Source organism: Anser anser, assembly GCF_964211835.1.
Source record: "Anser anser genome assembly, chromosome: 15".
NCBI classification, from domain to species: Eukaryota; Metazoa; Chordata; class Aves; order Anseriformes; family Anatidae; genus Anser; species Anser anser.
Genome location: NC_139736.1, coordinates 10,946,930 through 10,963,772, shown reverse-complemented (window position 1 = coordinate 10,963,772; position 16,843 = coordinate 10,946,930). Strand labels below are relative to the sequence as shown.

The window sequence follows — 16,843 nt, the reverse complement described above, 5'->3', positions numbered from 1 at the left end:
TGGGGACTTCAGCACACTTTTATGTCCTGGCTCTTAGATATCTCCAGTGGACAACTCTTTGGGTGCACTGCAGCTGACGACGTTTGTGCCCTGGATTTCTTCCCATATAACCCAGGACGCGAATGGGCAGAAGAGGGTGGTTTGCTGCATGCCCAGGTTCTGTCCCATTGTGTATTCAAGCTATAATTGTTGATTGATGTGCAAAGTATTTGGACAAAGAAAAAAAAAAAGGACAGGCACAATTTTCTAACAAGTAATGTAATTTAATGAATGATATACTCTAGAAAATAGAAACTACCCAGATGCTGGTTGACAGGTCTGTTTGGGGTGGGGGAAAGGCCCTTGCTTGAACACACAATGCCTTGTTTCAATTCTTTTGGCAGTATTCATAGTAGCTGGAAACAATGAAACATCCACATATTGAAAGAGACACTAAGGGGAATTTTTTTGTCTTAATTGAAGTAGGTATGCAAAATGTCTTTTCACCCTGTCTCATCAGGTGACATGAAGGGCTCAGAGCTCACCAAGATGTTTACAGATGATTCATACCTGGAAGGGATAGACTCAACCAACTGTAAGTACCATAGTTCAGTGCTCAAAAATCATCAGAGATATCTGTCTTACTTTGCAGAAGATTTTCTGAACTCTGTGTTATTGCACTTCTTTCTGTGTGCTTTTCTGTATATGTTGTGTCTCTTCCCTCAAGGTCTGGCTGCTAATTCCAGGGAATATGCTTTTCAGAATGTCACAATACACTGTGTACAACTCTGGGTCTATTTTGGGCTTGGGCAGAGATCTTGTGTTGCTTGCCTGTTCAGTGACTGAGTGCTGTAGCAAGTACACATCGCTGAAAAGTGCAGTCAGGATTTTGTGTGCAGCCTTGTAAGGATCGTCTTCAGCCTGCACCATTGCCTTGAGCTCTGTCAGGGTGTAGCCATTGTAACGCTTGCTGTCTTCTGCCAGGGGCTGCACTGTCTCACCAATGTGTCTCACTTTCCACTTCAAGCATTTCAATTCTTCTTTTACATCTTCTAGTTCTTTCTCCATGGCTTGGAATTCCTCTGTGGTTACAAATCTCCTGCAAAGAAAAGAAGTGGCAGACACAGTGCAGAATTCAGTGTCTCAGTGGGGTAAAATCAGCCCAACTTGCATGGGGTCAGGCCACAGAAACAGGTTTGGAAGGGTGGTACCTGACGTGTCACTGAATACACCCTCCAGCTCTTATTTGTCAGACTACAGAGTAACAGCCTATTTTCTCTGCTGCTGTGAATGGGATTTTTTTTCAGAGCCTGATCATGCTATCGCTCCCTACAGCTACCTGAAAGGAGGTTGCAGGAGGCGGGTGTCAGTCTCTTTTCTCAGGTGACAGGTGATAAGAAATGGCCTCAAGGTGCACCAGGGGAGGTTTAGATTGGATGTCAGGAAGAATCTCTTCATAGAAAGGGTGGTTAGGCTTCAGAATGGGCTGCACAGGGAAGTGGTGGAGTCCCCTCCCCTGGAGGTAATTAGGAAGGCTGGGGATGTGGACCTTAGGGACATGGTGGTGGTGGTTTAGTGGTGGGTTTCTAGTGCTAGGTGGATGGTTGGACTTGGTGATCTTAAGGGTCTTTTCCAACCTAAATGATTCCATGAATCTATTGTCAAGAGGCTTTTTCCAAAGTCCAGGTGGACTGAGTCTTTATGCCAGTACTGACATTTAGTTTAAACTCTCTTTCCTCCCCAGGGCTTAATACTTCTATTCTAATCCAAACGTAATGGTGATAGAATGTGGGGCACTTGTGTCACTTGAAGGGGGAACATCATTCAGTAAGATTCACCTTGAAGACCAAAACTAAATGGTAACTCTATTAGCCCACTAGAGGATAAAGAAGGAATAATGGTGGGGGTTGAGCTGTATCATGACAGTTTTGCTTCCCAGGTGGCTGACTAGTACAGGGAGAGAGATGGATTCTCATTTGAAAGGAAATGAGACCACATTTATACTGTTTTGTTCAAGGAGCTGAGGTTGACAACCTGGCCCAGGTATGGTCCATATTCAGATCTGGTTAGCTAAAAAAAAGGGAAGGAAAATATAATGGTTTTGCAGGGTTATGTGAGAGCATAGGGTAGTTACAGGAAAACAAACATTGGAAACATTTAAATTGTAAAAGATTTAAATTGTTTGATAAGGGGTTGTTAATGATTGTGTATCATCTGTACTAAGTTGAGTCATTTGAGGACTTAAACATGTGTATGACCTGGTTACATACCTTTCATGATCAGGATCTTCCAGATCTGATTCAAACCCCTTTCCTGTAGTTTTTAATCCAGTTTTAGAAGAGCCAGGAGATTGGGAACTATCTTCAGGAGTCATTGTTGCTGGAGGCCTTGTGCTTTTCCTGGTTGGGGTCAGTGTGTAAGCTGATGCCGAAGCTTCTAAGCTGTGTGCTGTGTGAGGACAAAAGGTATAGAAGGAAGTAGCATTGATCCCTGGACTGACTGGAGAGGAGTCAGAGTATTGCTGAGGCTTGGCTGAGCTGGGTGTTAGACTGAGCCTGGGGCTGGATGGGCAAGATGCTGCAATAGTCCTTGCACCAAGTGGGCCAGAACATGAAATTGCTAAATTTTTACTTCTTTGCTCAAATGTCTTAGGGCTTGGTGATTCTCCTGGGGCCAATCTAGTGATGGAGACGATGTCCAGCTGGGTTTGATCCTGAACCGTGGAGATCTGTCTGGTTGGTTCTGATGAAAGTGAAGAGCTGCTTGATATGTTGCTGGAAGAGCTTGACGTAGCAAATGGGGGCATTTTCTGAGCATTATGGTCACTCCTGTTCCTCTGAACGTTAGTGACATTTAGAGCTGGGTGTTGTGAAGCCCTGAGGAAAGACAAACACACAGTTTTTCCTCTGGACTAGCCTAATTGCTTATAGAGCAATTTTAGTTCTACTCTGGGACAATTTTAGGCATATATCCCGCAGCTGCATTTGCCCATAGCCTGATTTGGTTCTCATGTCTGTATAAAATCCGCTGCTTCTGATGACCAAGAGCAAAGTATTTGAGAATAAGGCACACAAATTCATGATCAGTTCCTCCCCGGTGCCAGCTAAGCTATCATCAGCATAATCACTGGCACGTCAGTGTTCTCCTTTTCAAAGTCATAGAGCTCTGTGAGAAACAAGGATTTGGTATTGGGCAAGGACAGGGAAACACTGGAAAGCTAGAAGGTTTCTGGCATATTGATTGTGACAAATTCCAGTAAGAATGCAAGAGAATAAGACCTGACTTGCAGGTTGTCTCAGCACCTGCCTTTGATCATCCCTGCAAAGCATGAAGACCAGCCCTCACCTTGGACCCATATGCTTTGGTTTCCTGGTAGCTCTGCATGGTTGCCCAGTGAATCATGGGGTGAATAAACAGGCAAGGTAAAAATAGAACTGCACAGAATGATATCATTGTTCATGTAGTGACATTATAGGACATTTCCTTTATACAGCTGAGTGCTATGGACTTTTTCTTCCACCCTAAGTTGTAAACTGTGCACAGAGCTGACCAGCTTTTAGGTGACTGTAAATGCCAATTGCATGGCGTTCCAGACTGCCTCACCTGAATACTGTTTTCTGTACTTCTCTCGTGGCTGCTGCCGGGAAGGAGAAATCCCAATGCTTTTTGCTATATAGCTAAATCTGACTCAGTTTGGCAAGACTGATGGCAAGAGAAGAAGATATACCAGTGTAAACTGTAATTGTTCTCATGGATAGTGACTGCAGCTAGAAATCCTTTGACCTTGATAGGGAACATGAGCACATTCACTGGGCATATCACAATTCATAATTTCTGAGAAACAAAGGACACGACAGACTTCTGTAGTAATACCAGCTACCAGCTGAGTCCTGTTGTGCATCTGGTATGTTCATGTTCCTCTTGTGGTAGAAGATTGCAGAAAATCGTGGTCTGGATATGTTATATATGAGATCTAGTGTTCTGTTAGTAAAAGTGGCTTGAATTAACTGCATGTTCACTTCTCTGCCTTTCTCAGTGTCAGATGCAATTAAATCCCATTTTTTAAGGCCCTAAAGGGCAAGCCTCGCACCTATTGGCTTCAGTAGGGCTCCTGAAACAGTTAAGACCTTTGCTAGATCACAGAATAATTATCAAGTTTAAATCAAATTTAGAGTTTTTATAATTGGAAGAGCAGACAGTAGCAGAGCTACTGAATATAAACAGAGCCAAAAGGCAGCATAATATGAGTTATATAGCAGGCAGGAGAATAAACAAGGCCAATTGTTGGGGAACACCCTTCCCCACAAGTCCTTGCTTTCAAAAACTGACTGAACAGGGGATGGGAAGACATTTTCAATGGTGTAATTAAAGATGCTACAGGGCTGGATCTAAGATGCAAAACAGACTCCCTACCTACAAGGGCACAGCCCTCATCCAGTGCAGCAGAGCTGAGGAGAGAGCGGTTTGAACTCCTGCTGTCCTTCATTGCCAATTCAGATGTCAAAGGAGAACGTGACATGTTCAATGCCAAGGTGCTAGGGATGAAGCAGTCTCTGCTTGTGGCAGGTCTGGAAAGCTCTAACTGAGTCACAGTTAGTTAGGAAAGGCAAAGCCTTGCTGTTGCTGGAAGAAAGGTAAATTCTGGATGCTTCTGCATGTTCCTTGCTCCCCAACCCATCCCTTGACAAAAGGCTTCTCTTTGCTCATAAAAGAAATGTTTCTGGGTTTTCTAATGCAGCATTTTTTTCTGGGGTTAAGTCCTGCCCGCACACTATGTGTAGCTTAAATGGGCTGCAACCCTTATCAGAGATATCTAAGCCAGTGGCCTAGGACTGTGACCATCCTGGGATCTTGCCATTACTTAGGCATCATCAACAATGGTGTTGTCCTTTTTTACAAAAAAATTGCACCTTTAGTAAAATGGAGAAATTGTCATCTTTTCCTGTTCTTGTAAATGTTATGCCATCATAAATAGAAACTTCAAACAGCTTCACAATGCTGTCTTCTCCAAACCAAATTTGAACTGAGTTTCCAGCTTCAGAGGTGAATTCCAACACTTAGTCCTCTTTACTACTTGTAATAAGTGTCTTTTTTTTTTTTCTGAGACAGCCCAGCATATCACTACATATTCCTTACTAATATGTGAACACATTTTACAAGCTCTCTAATAGATAAGCATAATTTTTAAAATTGGCCACCTTTTACCAGTTTCTAAAGTTGGGTTTTATTTGCTATTTAAATTAAATCATTATTAGTAGAAAGACTTCCCTGAACAAAGTCTCTTAAGGGCAGCGTTACAGAGAATAATTTAATTTTGGCCTTCAGTACTCAGGTGTTCTGACAGAATTTATGGCTCAGTCCTTAAACAGCTATCCAGGGATCTGAAAAGCCTTAGAAAAGCTTTTATACAAAAGCTCAAAAAATAAAGCTTTATCAGGTGCTTTTGCAGAAGACTGGATTTTTCTATACTAGTCTACTGTTCATTTTTCTGAAGGGGTTTAGACAGACACTTCTTATGATCTTCTAACTTTGGAGTTAATACTTTCATGCTTTATTCAACTGAGAACATATCTGCAGCTGAAATGCAGTATAATACCTGGCAACTCTGACAATGATATAGGTTCAAAGGATAATTCCAGCCATTTTGCAGAATAAACTCCAAGACAGATTTTTTTTTGAATTTGTCAACTCATGGTTTTGATTCAAGTCACTGAAGATGCTTTCCTTTCTTCACTACTAAACCCCATGATCAGAAAATACTTTTTGCTGTGGAAAAGTGGAGGAAACTTGTTCTGACAATAGCAAAACTCATTTTAAGACAACTGAAATGAAAATACATTCTGTAATTTTATATATATATTTGCCCTGAAATTTCTTGTACTGTAAAACTATTTGAACATTAAATGAACAATAATCCTTGCTTACATTCTGGAAGAAATATAACATTCACAGTAGCTAAAATGCTATTTGGGTGCATATCCAATCTGCAATACTTCTTCTCACATCTTTAGCAGTGTTGGCCGGGGCTGTTTTTTGTTTTATTTTGTTTTGTTCTTCATAATTCCTGGATTAGCTGTAGGAAATGGCATATTTACAGGAAGACAATGCTTAACAGAGTGTGACAAAAAATCAGTTTCATAACTCATTGAAATTTCTATATGAAACTTCCCAATTCACTGGTGCACTGGAAGAAAAAACAAGTATTGTAAACTATCACTTTCTTTTACTTTTGCATCCTTCAATTTTCACTCTCCCCAGTGATTAACATGGGACTGAATTTACATTTATCATTATGTTTCTCACAGGAACAGAGGGACTACGTGGCCTAAGAAGAAATCTGGAGTTTGTTGAAGCAAAATGTCAAGTCTGGATTTTAGCAGAGGTAAATGAGGACAGAACTGAGACCTATAACTTTGGAGTTTCCTAGTGGGCAAGGGTTTGCCTGAAGACAGGACTGAAATTCCCATTGCTTTCAGTATAGCAAGACTGGTTCTTAGGTCTGTAACCATAGTGCTTTATCAGAGTGCTTTACTTGTTTTTATGTGGTGAATCACTATGAACTGAATAAATTACAGGAACAATCGCAGGACTTGGAGTTGAAATCAATGCTGACATGAAACAGGAAGGTGATTGCAGCTGTCATGTGCCTCCACAAGGAGAATCCTTGACTCAGCTTTGAGCAACATTTCAAATGCATCAAGCCCTTGTTGTCTGCCTTTTTCCAGCCCTGTGCTGCTCAGCATATAAAGCATGTTCCCTGTTGTTAGAGTGACCTTGTCTACCGTCTGTGCCTTGCCCTCTCCAGCTGAGCTTGTGCAGTATACTTTCTGTAGCACTGAATTTGAAGATAGATGAAAGTTTCTTGCAAACCCAGCACTACCTTCCTTCTGTGGCTCCTGGAACCAAGAAAAAGCAGCAGATTTTCATTTTTATGAATCATTCTCATCATATTTTAAATCTAGATTGCTTCTGATGATCTTGTTTGAATAGAAAAAGATGACAATGTGCTTTAAATTGAAGCACTGAGAGGCTGTTTGCATAAATCTTACTGTAGACAACCAGGGGTAGGAGGATGGTGGAAGAACTGTGGGATGGACCCTGGGGAAATGCCTGCAGGTGATGATATGAGAACAAAATGGATTTTTTTCAAGGCCTCCTCTCAGTCAGGCGACCCTCTAAAACGCCCACACTGAAAAAACAATGACTATCTTATTTTAATGATGGATGCATTTTGAATAGTCTTTCATTTTTCTGCAAGAAAAGGTGGTGTCCTGGACCCTGGGTTAATCTGCCTCAAATAGCAGCCAAGGCTTTTTGACACAGACAATAAGCAAAAAAATGGAGAATATGCTATTTCCTGCTATTGGCCCTTCTGAGCTACCTGTCTCCTCTTTAGCTTTGCCACCGTATCCATTCCTCCTTGTTCACTGTGTCTTCTGCCTCTTTCTTATCCCTTGTTCTACATCTGTTCTCTGTACCTCTCCCATCTGCCCTGTGGACCCCAAGAACATTGATCAAAGCAGCAGGCTCATTATATTAATGCCTAGTGATGGGAGAGGATTGGAGGAGAGAGTGGAAGTGGTATGAACATACAGATGTCTGAAATCAGGTATAAGTAATAACAGTGAGCATTTCTTGCTCACAAATAACTGCAAAACAATATCAACAAAGATATCCTGATGTGAAACTTCTTCTATCATTTTTGTATAGCTGCCCAACCAGTGCATTGAGATCTCCCAGCCCTGCACATCTAATAGAAAAAGTTGAGACCTGCAAGGTCAAAAAAGACAACAAACAGGCTACTGAGAGTATTTAGACATTTTCAGTGGAAATGGTAAGTTTGGTACAAAAAAATATGGCTGGAGTTATTAGATGTGTAAGTGCCAGTGCCATACATTTGCGGAGGAATCAAGCAGAGGATGTCAATTTATAGCTAGAGCTCCTCGATGTTGTTCTTAGCCCAGCTCAGGCAAGTTTCCACGTTAAAGGAAAATTATGGTTTAGTGATGGACATTACATGGTTTAATGTATAATTATCAAGACTGGCTATTGCATTACTCTGATCAAGACTCCCAGAATCAAGCTTCTGAGAGATTTATAATTAAAGGCCACTTTTCAAAATGGATGCTTCATCTCCTAGCAGAGGAACTTGAGATCCTTGAGTCCTGTCCTGTCCTGAGGCTCTCTGTGTTACCTGCAATCTCACATTTCTCCTGGGTTGTTCTCAAACCTTTATTATTCTCTCCTCTAAAGTCACCTGTAGAGTGGGTGTTTGTCTTCTACAATTGCTCAGCCTTGTCCTTTTAATCTTTTATGTAAATGTTTTAGCATTTCGCTCTACAGTGGCACTCAATAAAAACCCTCTCTCTCAACAAGATCCAGATATTCAATTTTGTCATTGTGGAAGGACAGGAAAAAGAATTGTATCTGAATATGAGTGAATATTCTTGATATACTGTTTCGTTCAAATTAGAACAACCTTGGAGCATTTCTAAGTGAGACCAGCTGGCAAGTCCTCCAGGGAATGAAATGCCAGTTGAAGTGGGCCACAGGAAATAACTTCTGGTTATACCTCCTCGTGTCCTACCGGTACGGGACAACCTCTGCATGAAGACTTCAAATGCGAGTCATATAAATATAGATGGACTGGTCAGCTCTGAATAGCTGTTAAAGGTTTAACTTGTGGTCCGTGAAGCTCTGGCATGGTGTCTTGTCTTTGTCTATAAGGCAGTGACTCTTCCTTAAGTAAATGGTCTTCGGTCTTTTGAAAAGTCACCACAGTTTGTTACTGAGAGTGTGGATGATCAATCAGTACCCTGCTTCCTCACCTGGATCAGCTGGTGGGGGTGAAAATCTAATATCATTACAAGGTCTCAGATTTATTTGTGATATTTTAGCTCTTGGCTTCAGTTTGACCTAGATACATTAGCTGTCTTGCTGGTTATGAGTCTTGTTACAGAGCTAAGTAATAATCAGCTACCGATAGTCACATTTTCCAATTAATTCAATTCCTAAGTTGATTTATCAAGAGATTTGTGAACTGGTCCAGGGAAATAGTTCTGTATAGTGAGTCTTCTACTCTGGGAAGTCCCAGGATTAAGATAAATCTTACTTTTGCCATTGGATTTAACATAAATACGGATGGACTCTTGTGTAGGTTTTGTGATGAATTTTGGCCATATTGTCATGAAAAGGTGGGATGACAGTTCTGTAGCTATTGTATATCACAAGATAAACCTGCTGCCAGTCAAATGAAGAAATGAGTGAAGTTTATTCTAAAGCATCACTCAGAAAAAGGGAACCAGAATGTTCTGGGAAAATACTTGAGGACAAGATAGCAGGAGGAACTAAAATGAACTTCTAGTGACTTGGGAATTGTGTGGATTTGCATCTGCTCCTGTAATCGCAAGGTGTGGTGATGGGAAGAAATTCTCTTTTTCAGATGGATTTCACATCTACTGACTTTTCTCTTCCATCCAGACCTTGCCCAGTTCTGTGTCTCTTTTAACTGAAACACTGTAATGGTCTTTAAAAGTGAAAACACAGCATTGTCTTGAAGTCTGGTTAGCTGAAGGGACACCTTTTATATAACGCTTGTATTGCTACTATTGTTTATTAGCTTAATGGTATATGTAGTTTTTCCTGTTTGCTTTCAGAAGCAATTGCCTGTAATTGAAGACACTGAGATGAACACATTGAATGAAGTGCACCGGATGATTTGGATACCTGACTTCTCTTTTGCAGTTTGCTTTTACAGATCTGTCAGCACAGGTGTTGAGGTAAGCTGCATGTCTTTCAAAGGTAAGTACTGAGCAGGGCTGGGCACAGGACCAACAGAGCCTTGGTTCTATTCTTTGGAACACTTCATGATGTCAAGAATTGTTATTTGTTCTTTGAAAAAAACACCTTTGGACAGCCATCATAATGAAATAAGCACATTTGAGCACTAGCCATTAGCTTGGTAGGGAGGGAGTTTTCTTGGGAAATATGACCCAGAACAATTTCATACTAATAGATTTTTTCAGGCCTGCGAAAATGAAGGATGTGGATCTGCCTGTGGAAAGTTCTACAACTGCCATGACATTTTCAAGGAGCAAGAGTTACCAACTGAGCTGATGACAAAGCAAGCCTGAGAGCAGCACTAACTCTAGCATGTCTGTGTGGAGACCACCTGGAGAGCTGTTCCAGCTGGTCTGACGAAGAAGCAGAACCATTAATCATTAGGGGTGTGGACACCAAGCTTCCATGAGTATGTGGCTGAGATGTGCATCTCAGCAAGACAGAAGCAGAAAATGCTATGAGGTTTCCAATTTTTATTAGCACAGACTTAATCCTAGAGCTCTGTCAAGCAAGTCACTTTCCCCATCCTCCCTCCTGCTGAATGAAGAATCATCTGCTTTCTTTGCAAGGAAATTGATGGAGACACAACATCTCTTTCCTTGAGAGTAAAGGAAAAATATAGTATTAAGAGTAGGACAGGAGCCATCCTCCAATATTGCTCCATACATTGAACCATTGATTCCCATAGCTTAAAGCAAGTTTTTTTTTTTTCAAATGATGAATAAAAGCATAACAAATTTCTGAATAAAGATTAATAGAAGTGCAAACAAAAGGCATTAATTATATAAATGTTATTGTCTATCAAAGATGCTTTCAATCATTTTTATACTCAATAGCATGCATCATCATAAAGTGGTGATAAATATAGATGAAAAATGGTAGTGATAATGAAAGTTATACAGGTGTAAATTATAGCATATTTTTAAACTACTATGAAATCACAGCTTTTTGAGATAGCATAAAATTATAGGATACATGTACAGCCTAAATTGAATCCTGGAGAATTTTGTACTCTTCATATGCTAGTTGATTACTGTTTGGGCAACACTGTCTGGGAAACTTACAAACCTCTGTTTACAGTGCTTCCTACTCCAAACCTTATTCTTAACTCCAAGAAACCAGTTGTGGGGACAGTACAAGCCATTGTGTGCCGTATATATTCAGAGCCATGATCACTTACTATTTGGGGAGCAGCTATGGAGGCACTGTAACCTCAGGTCCCCAGCCTCAGCCCTCTCCTCCTCAGTCCTGGAAAAGAGAATATAGAAGTAGCACCTTTAACAGAAACCAAGGCTGCTCCCAAATGTACAGAAATGGAAGGGTCAAAATAAATAAGAGAACAACATACCTGGGCTCCTCCCATCTATAGCCAGCCAGGCCCATTACGATGATCGTAACAGTCTCAGGAAGGTCTCAGTTCCATTGGCCTTGCCCCTCTCAGGGGAAAACTTATGTAAAGAGGCCATGGGGAATAGAAATGAGGGGCTCAGGGCTGCGTCTCTCCCATTCTTTCACTATTTTGGATGCATTTAAGCATCAGGGACTAACAGCATTGTACAGTACAAGTGTGTTGGGAGTGGATAAGTTGCTAGTGCTACACCATTTAAATGCCAGTTTGTAATTTTCCAGAAGGAATAGCTCTGCAGATAGACCCTGCTGTGTTGCAGAATAATGTGCAGGATAAAGTATAGAACAGATTCAAGGCAGAATGTTACACTCATCCTTGTGTGCTAATCAAAGGTGAATTGTCAGATGTGAAATTCTTATTGTTGCCCATGACAAGATATTGACCCTGTAAAGAGGAAGTACTACAGGTCAGTAGCTTAAAACCTGTTCAAATATCAAGGTGACCAAGGAAGAAATCAAAGCAAGAGTCTGGCATATCTTTTGACAATATGATCTGCACGACATTTTTATGTGAGTACAATGAAGTTAGAGAAAGAAAGGTCTGATTAAGGTACATTAAAGAAATGCACAAAAACTAAAAAAAAGTGCTTAAAAATAATGACTTAAAAAGTTCAGATTCTCAAAGGGTCAGGAACAGTCCTGATTTATTACTTCTGCAATAATAGTTTTGGTCCTGACATCTGTTTCAAACTTCTCCCAGCATTTGAAAACTACATTTTCTAGCCCTGCAGACAGTTTGTCTGCACTGTTATCAATGTCAGTTTATACTCATTTCAAGTTAGAATTTCACCAGTAACATCTGCCTGATGTTTCATCAGTTTGCAGAACAGAGTAAGGGCTTAGTCAGCAAGAAAAATGCTGTGAAAACAGCTCAGTACCATAACGGGTTTTGATGGACAGTTGAAAGTTGGCAAAAACTGGATGGATGAATTAACTGTGGAAGGTTGAACTTTCCAGATTTGCTTGATAAATTTGTATGCTGGCTTGACAATTGCTATGAAGTGAGATTTGCTTCACAGGGAGTAAAAGGCTGGGTATCAGACAGGTGGCAGGGCCATGCTGATCTCTTGAACCTCTCTCTGAGAGGTTCCCTCTCCCATTGGTGCCAGGGTGGGCTGACCTCCTTACCCCATCTGCAGTGGCTACAGGTCCAATGGGATGCGGCACTCCTGGCCTCACATGGCCTGACCACACCTGGATGCGTTTTCAAAAGCTGCTACTCTTCCTCCTCTTGCCAACAGTAAAAGAGGTCACTGGCTAGTTCAAGTTTACTCATATCATTTCTATAGCTTTTTATTCCTTGATTACGTACTGACTAGTCCCTCTCCATGAAAAGCTCCCCTGAATTTGATTTCTGCCCTTTCAGCCCCCCTATCTGAACCCTAAGCTTTAGTTCTCCGTACTCTTATCCAAAGCCTCCACATTCCCTCACACTAGATCCTCCTCTCTGCAGCTTTGAAGGTCCTTCCCATGTGCAGCACAGCTGACGTAGTTCCTATGGTGTGGAGACTGGTGTTCACAAGCAGCAGTAATGCAGACAGGCTGAGGCTCACATGCTGTGAGGAGGGGATGGAGTGAGCTGGTGGGGAGCGATGGGCTGGGGGCTATGTGGCTCATCCCCTGCACAGCTTGTGAACATGGTGTCCACTTCTTGAAACAGGAGCCATCAAGGGAACATCATCTAACACATTGCTAGTGAATCTTCAGTTGGGGTCTTAGGGAGTCCTCAAGAAAAGCTGGTGCAAATGCATGTGGTTAAAATTAAATGAAATACAGTGATGTTATGCTTGACAAAGTACTTGCAGGAGAGGTGTTTTGTTGTCTTTTTATATTGTTTTTTATTCATAAAACAAATGTCTTCTCTGGGAACAAGGGCCTACAGATACATGTTCCGACAAAAAACTTACTTCAGACAAAATGGGGCTAACTCTTCTTCTTCCCTGTCTCCCAGATGATGAACTGCAGCTGTGGAGACTGATGTCAAAGCTTTAACTTCCTCCAAAAAATATATTCCTCTTAGAAAACTGCCCACTGCACTAAGTCTTTTCAACACAGAGGCTGTTTGCATGTGTACCGTGGATGCTGAATGTGTACTGAGGCAGAGAAACATGCAAAGAAGAAGGTAGTAATATATACAAAGCAGGTGGAAGGAAGAAAGGCTGGATGGTTTTATTTAAATGTTTTGAAAAGAAACATGGAGGTGTAGGAGTAGGAGGGAAGGTGAAGTATCCCTGGATATATGCACAGGTAGGAAGGGGAATCTATTTTCTACTTGTGTAAAGGAACATCAGAGCTAGAGGAAGTCATGTGCTTGCTGAAACTGTTGGCACCTTGGTGATGCAAAGAATCTAGAAATACGGTGCTACTAATCAATGTTCCCAGCACCCCTGCATTCACAGAGCATACCCAGGTGATGCTGACCACAAGCATGCTAACTTTAAAAAAAAAAAAAAGCCTGCAATGCCACACGGCTTTAGATCTCTAGAATGATCCCATGGTAATGCTGCCTCAGGACTTGTTACACACTCAGATATGACGATTAAAATAATGCAAAATAAAAATAACAAAATCATAATCATGAAGTACATTAGTTGACAGTGAATATAAGATCAAGCATCAAAAACATTGTAAGAATGCTGTAATTATCAGTCCAGAAATGTAAGACATTGGTAGCCTGTGTTTGCTGAGAGGTCTGTGGAGTGTCATGCTGCAGGATGAACAGGGATGTGGCAGAGATGTGCTCTGCATGAGAGGTCTGAGAGGTGCTAGGTCTGTGATAGTCACTCTGAGGGCCACAGGTGCTGTTTGGGGGCACATGTCTCCATCCCATGGATGGGAAGAGGATACGTGCCATGCAAATGTGTATTTTTGGCTACCTTTCTGAACGGGAGTAGTTTCATTTCAGGGGCCCATTTTGGGACCTCTCATTGTCTGCTGCGGCGGCAGCACATAGTCTGGGGATGCCACGTGTTTGGGTTGTGTTTGCCAGGTGTGTGTAAAAGAGACTGGAGGATATGGCCAACTAGTGAATTGTTCACACAAACTGAAAAGGAGCAAGGAAGCTGGAAGGACAGAATAAAGTATACAGCCCTGTCATAGAGCAAGTGGTAGAGACAAGAATATTAAACACGGGTCATCTCTCTCCAGTATGAAGGCTATTCCATATGCATGTTGCCGAGTACGGCACTTGTTTTGAGTGATATATATATAAAGAGAATTAAAAAACACATGGGTTTATACTGGCCAAAGTGTCTTTTTGTCTTGGGTGTACATGTGTTAAATACCCTGTTAGTTGCATGGCTAAGATGAAGCCTTCCTCCCAAGAGACGTGAACAAGCCTTTGGTGCTGGATTCAGCTTGTCGTACTTGGTGGGCCAAGCTCAGTCATTGACCTGTTTTCTAGTGTGTTGGTGTGAAGGTCTCTGAGATTAGAGCTTCAACATGAATTTGATTGGAAAGTGGTATGTGATATTGTTGTACATAAAAATGGCAAGTCTGTGTAGTATGGAGCGTGCATGAAGAATCAAAATCAAACCACACAACACAGATGTGGGATAAAGAGGGTTACAGTCCTCTATGCAGTTATTTTTTTTTTCCTATTTACTGTTCCAGAAAGGGCAGCAGTGATATCTTATAAAGTTTCCTTAGCATTTCCCAATATGATGCAACATATTCTGTTGCTTACAGTTCTGCTGGTCTCACATCTGCAATTCTCAGTTCAATAATTCAGCTGTTTCCCTCTCACTTTGTATTTCCCCGAGACACACAGGGACCACTTCCCCTTCACTGTCTGTACTTTTTTTTTTAAACACAAAAAATTTTTAAAAACTCACTGTTGTCTCTAAAAGCAAAATTAGGAAAGTCATGGTTGTTTGAATCATTTCTTTGATCCTTCCAGATCGTATGAAATGTAGAGAGAAAATTTGCAATTTGGCAGAGAAGCAATTGTGACAGCAGAGCCTATTAGTTAAGGTTGGCTAACCAAAGCAAAGTTATAAGCAGTAAGGTCTCTAGTTTTTCCTGCTCAGGAGGACTCCTCAATTTCCTACCGAAATGTCTGATCATGCTAAATTTCCTTTCTCCTCAAAGCTCCCCAGACACTCTCTTCCACCACTAAGAAACTGCTACGTCAGTCAGAAGAATGGGAATGAATCCTCCCTATGTTTGCTGCAGCCAAAATATCTTTACATTGCTTCTAACAATCAGATTTTGGTGAGGATTCTCTGCACTTATCAGCTCCTTGTTGCATGAAGGCACACCTAAAGAGTCTATCAGACATTTCTTGTTGTCTGAGGTCAATGTTTTTGCGTTCTTCACATTCTGCAATGTTAAGCAAAGCTTCTTGTGAAAGAAGGAGGGCAGTGAGTGCACAAGTGCAGCCACACGGGCTAACAAAAAGAGTACAGAGCTATGACTAGCAGAACTCAGAATAAATTAGCATACTTTTTGACAAGGCATGCCTATATTCTAGTCATTAACCCACAGTGCCCTTCAGAAGGACCCTGCAAAGTCCAAGGCCTTTTCTGTGCTTTTTATTGAATGATTATTCCATATGCAACAAACTAATTTATATTATATGATGTGTCAGCACCTTCCAGAGTGGCTGATCTGCATCCCATCTCTGCTGTCAGCAAGCGTAATTGCTCCAGTAGCTCATGTGGGCTGTCTCCTCAGGCACATTGTAAACCCCACTGGTGACAAGCACAAGGTGTGTGTTCTAGAGAAAGGAGAATAACTGGTATAACTGATACATTGCAGATGGTTATGATGAGTGAGTAGAAAGGTGGAGATTGGTGCTGTTAAGTGTTTAAGTTTATGGGCAATGATTTTTGTGTGTAAGTGCAGGGGAAGGGGATGGGAAGGCAAGGCAGGATTAGTGTATCATGGACCAAATATAGAACTACGCAGAAGGCCAAAGAATGCATGGGAGGTGAGCAATATATGTGAGGGGGAAGACCAGTGCATATACCATAACTGTGTGTTGACAGTGTTTGTACCTCTACCCCTGTACCCCTATCCATATAGAGGAGGGGGTAGCACTATAGGGGGTGCTGGGCATGCAACAAGAATATGTAGGGTCTGGGTGGCAGAAGAGAGTGATAGCTTTTCTCTGAGGGTCAGGAAATATTTTGTAAGAAGTGGAAAATGCCTGTTAGAGGTTTTCCTGGTTGTCCTGTTCTTGTCATACTGGTAAGCGTACTCTCAGGCCAAGGAAGGAGCTGAATATGGACCTTGTATCTCATGATGAGGGCCAACTGGCCACCGAGCAGTTGGCTGTGCAGAGCCACAGCCGCAGGCCTGTGCCTTGCGTGGTGGGCCCTGCCTGGTGATGGTCACACAGCGTGGGGCCAGCAGTGGGACGGATGGGCCATGGCACCTGCAGGCTGTGTTTGTAGACAGTGTAAAGGAGTGTTTCTGGGCCTTCAGAGCTCAAATGGAACTTGAAGTGAACCTAAGACCCTTGGAGCAGCATGGGTGGCAGTGTGGGTGTTTTTGCAAAGGAGCATGGCACTGCAATATGATACGTGCACTATTTTTGTGTGGAGGAGCTCAGGAAGAGCCCAGGATGGGTTGTAGCATGTGAATATGGAAGATGAGAACTCAAAGGTAGCCTGGT

The 16,843-nt window shown here is 41.7% G+C and overlaps 1 protein-coding gene across 3 annotated transcripts in view; it reads right to left on the bottom strand.

The window, feature by feature from the left end:
- Positions 1–242: 242 nt before the first annotated feature.
- The window catches only part of GSG1L (GSG1 like), a 66,275-nt gene continuing 49,674 nt past the window's right edge, over positions 243–16,843 (bottom strand). For all 3 annotated transcript variants that reach the window (XM_083800752.1, XM_083800754.1, XM_083800753.1), the window contains 2 exons: positions 2,250–2,855; positions 243–1,078 (listed from right to left, as the gene is read on the bottom strand). In XM_083800752.1, coding sequence (XP_083656878.1) covers positions 652–1,078; positions 2,250–2,855 — 1,033 coding nt within the window. In that variant the 3' untranslated portion in view covers positions 243–651. The remainder of the gene's footprint in view (positions 1,079–2,249; positions 2,856–16,843) is intronic.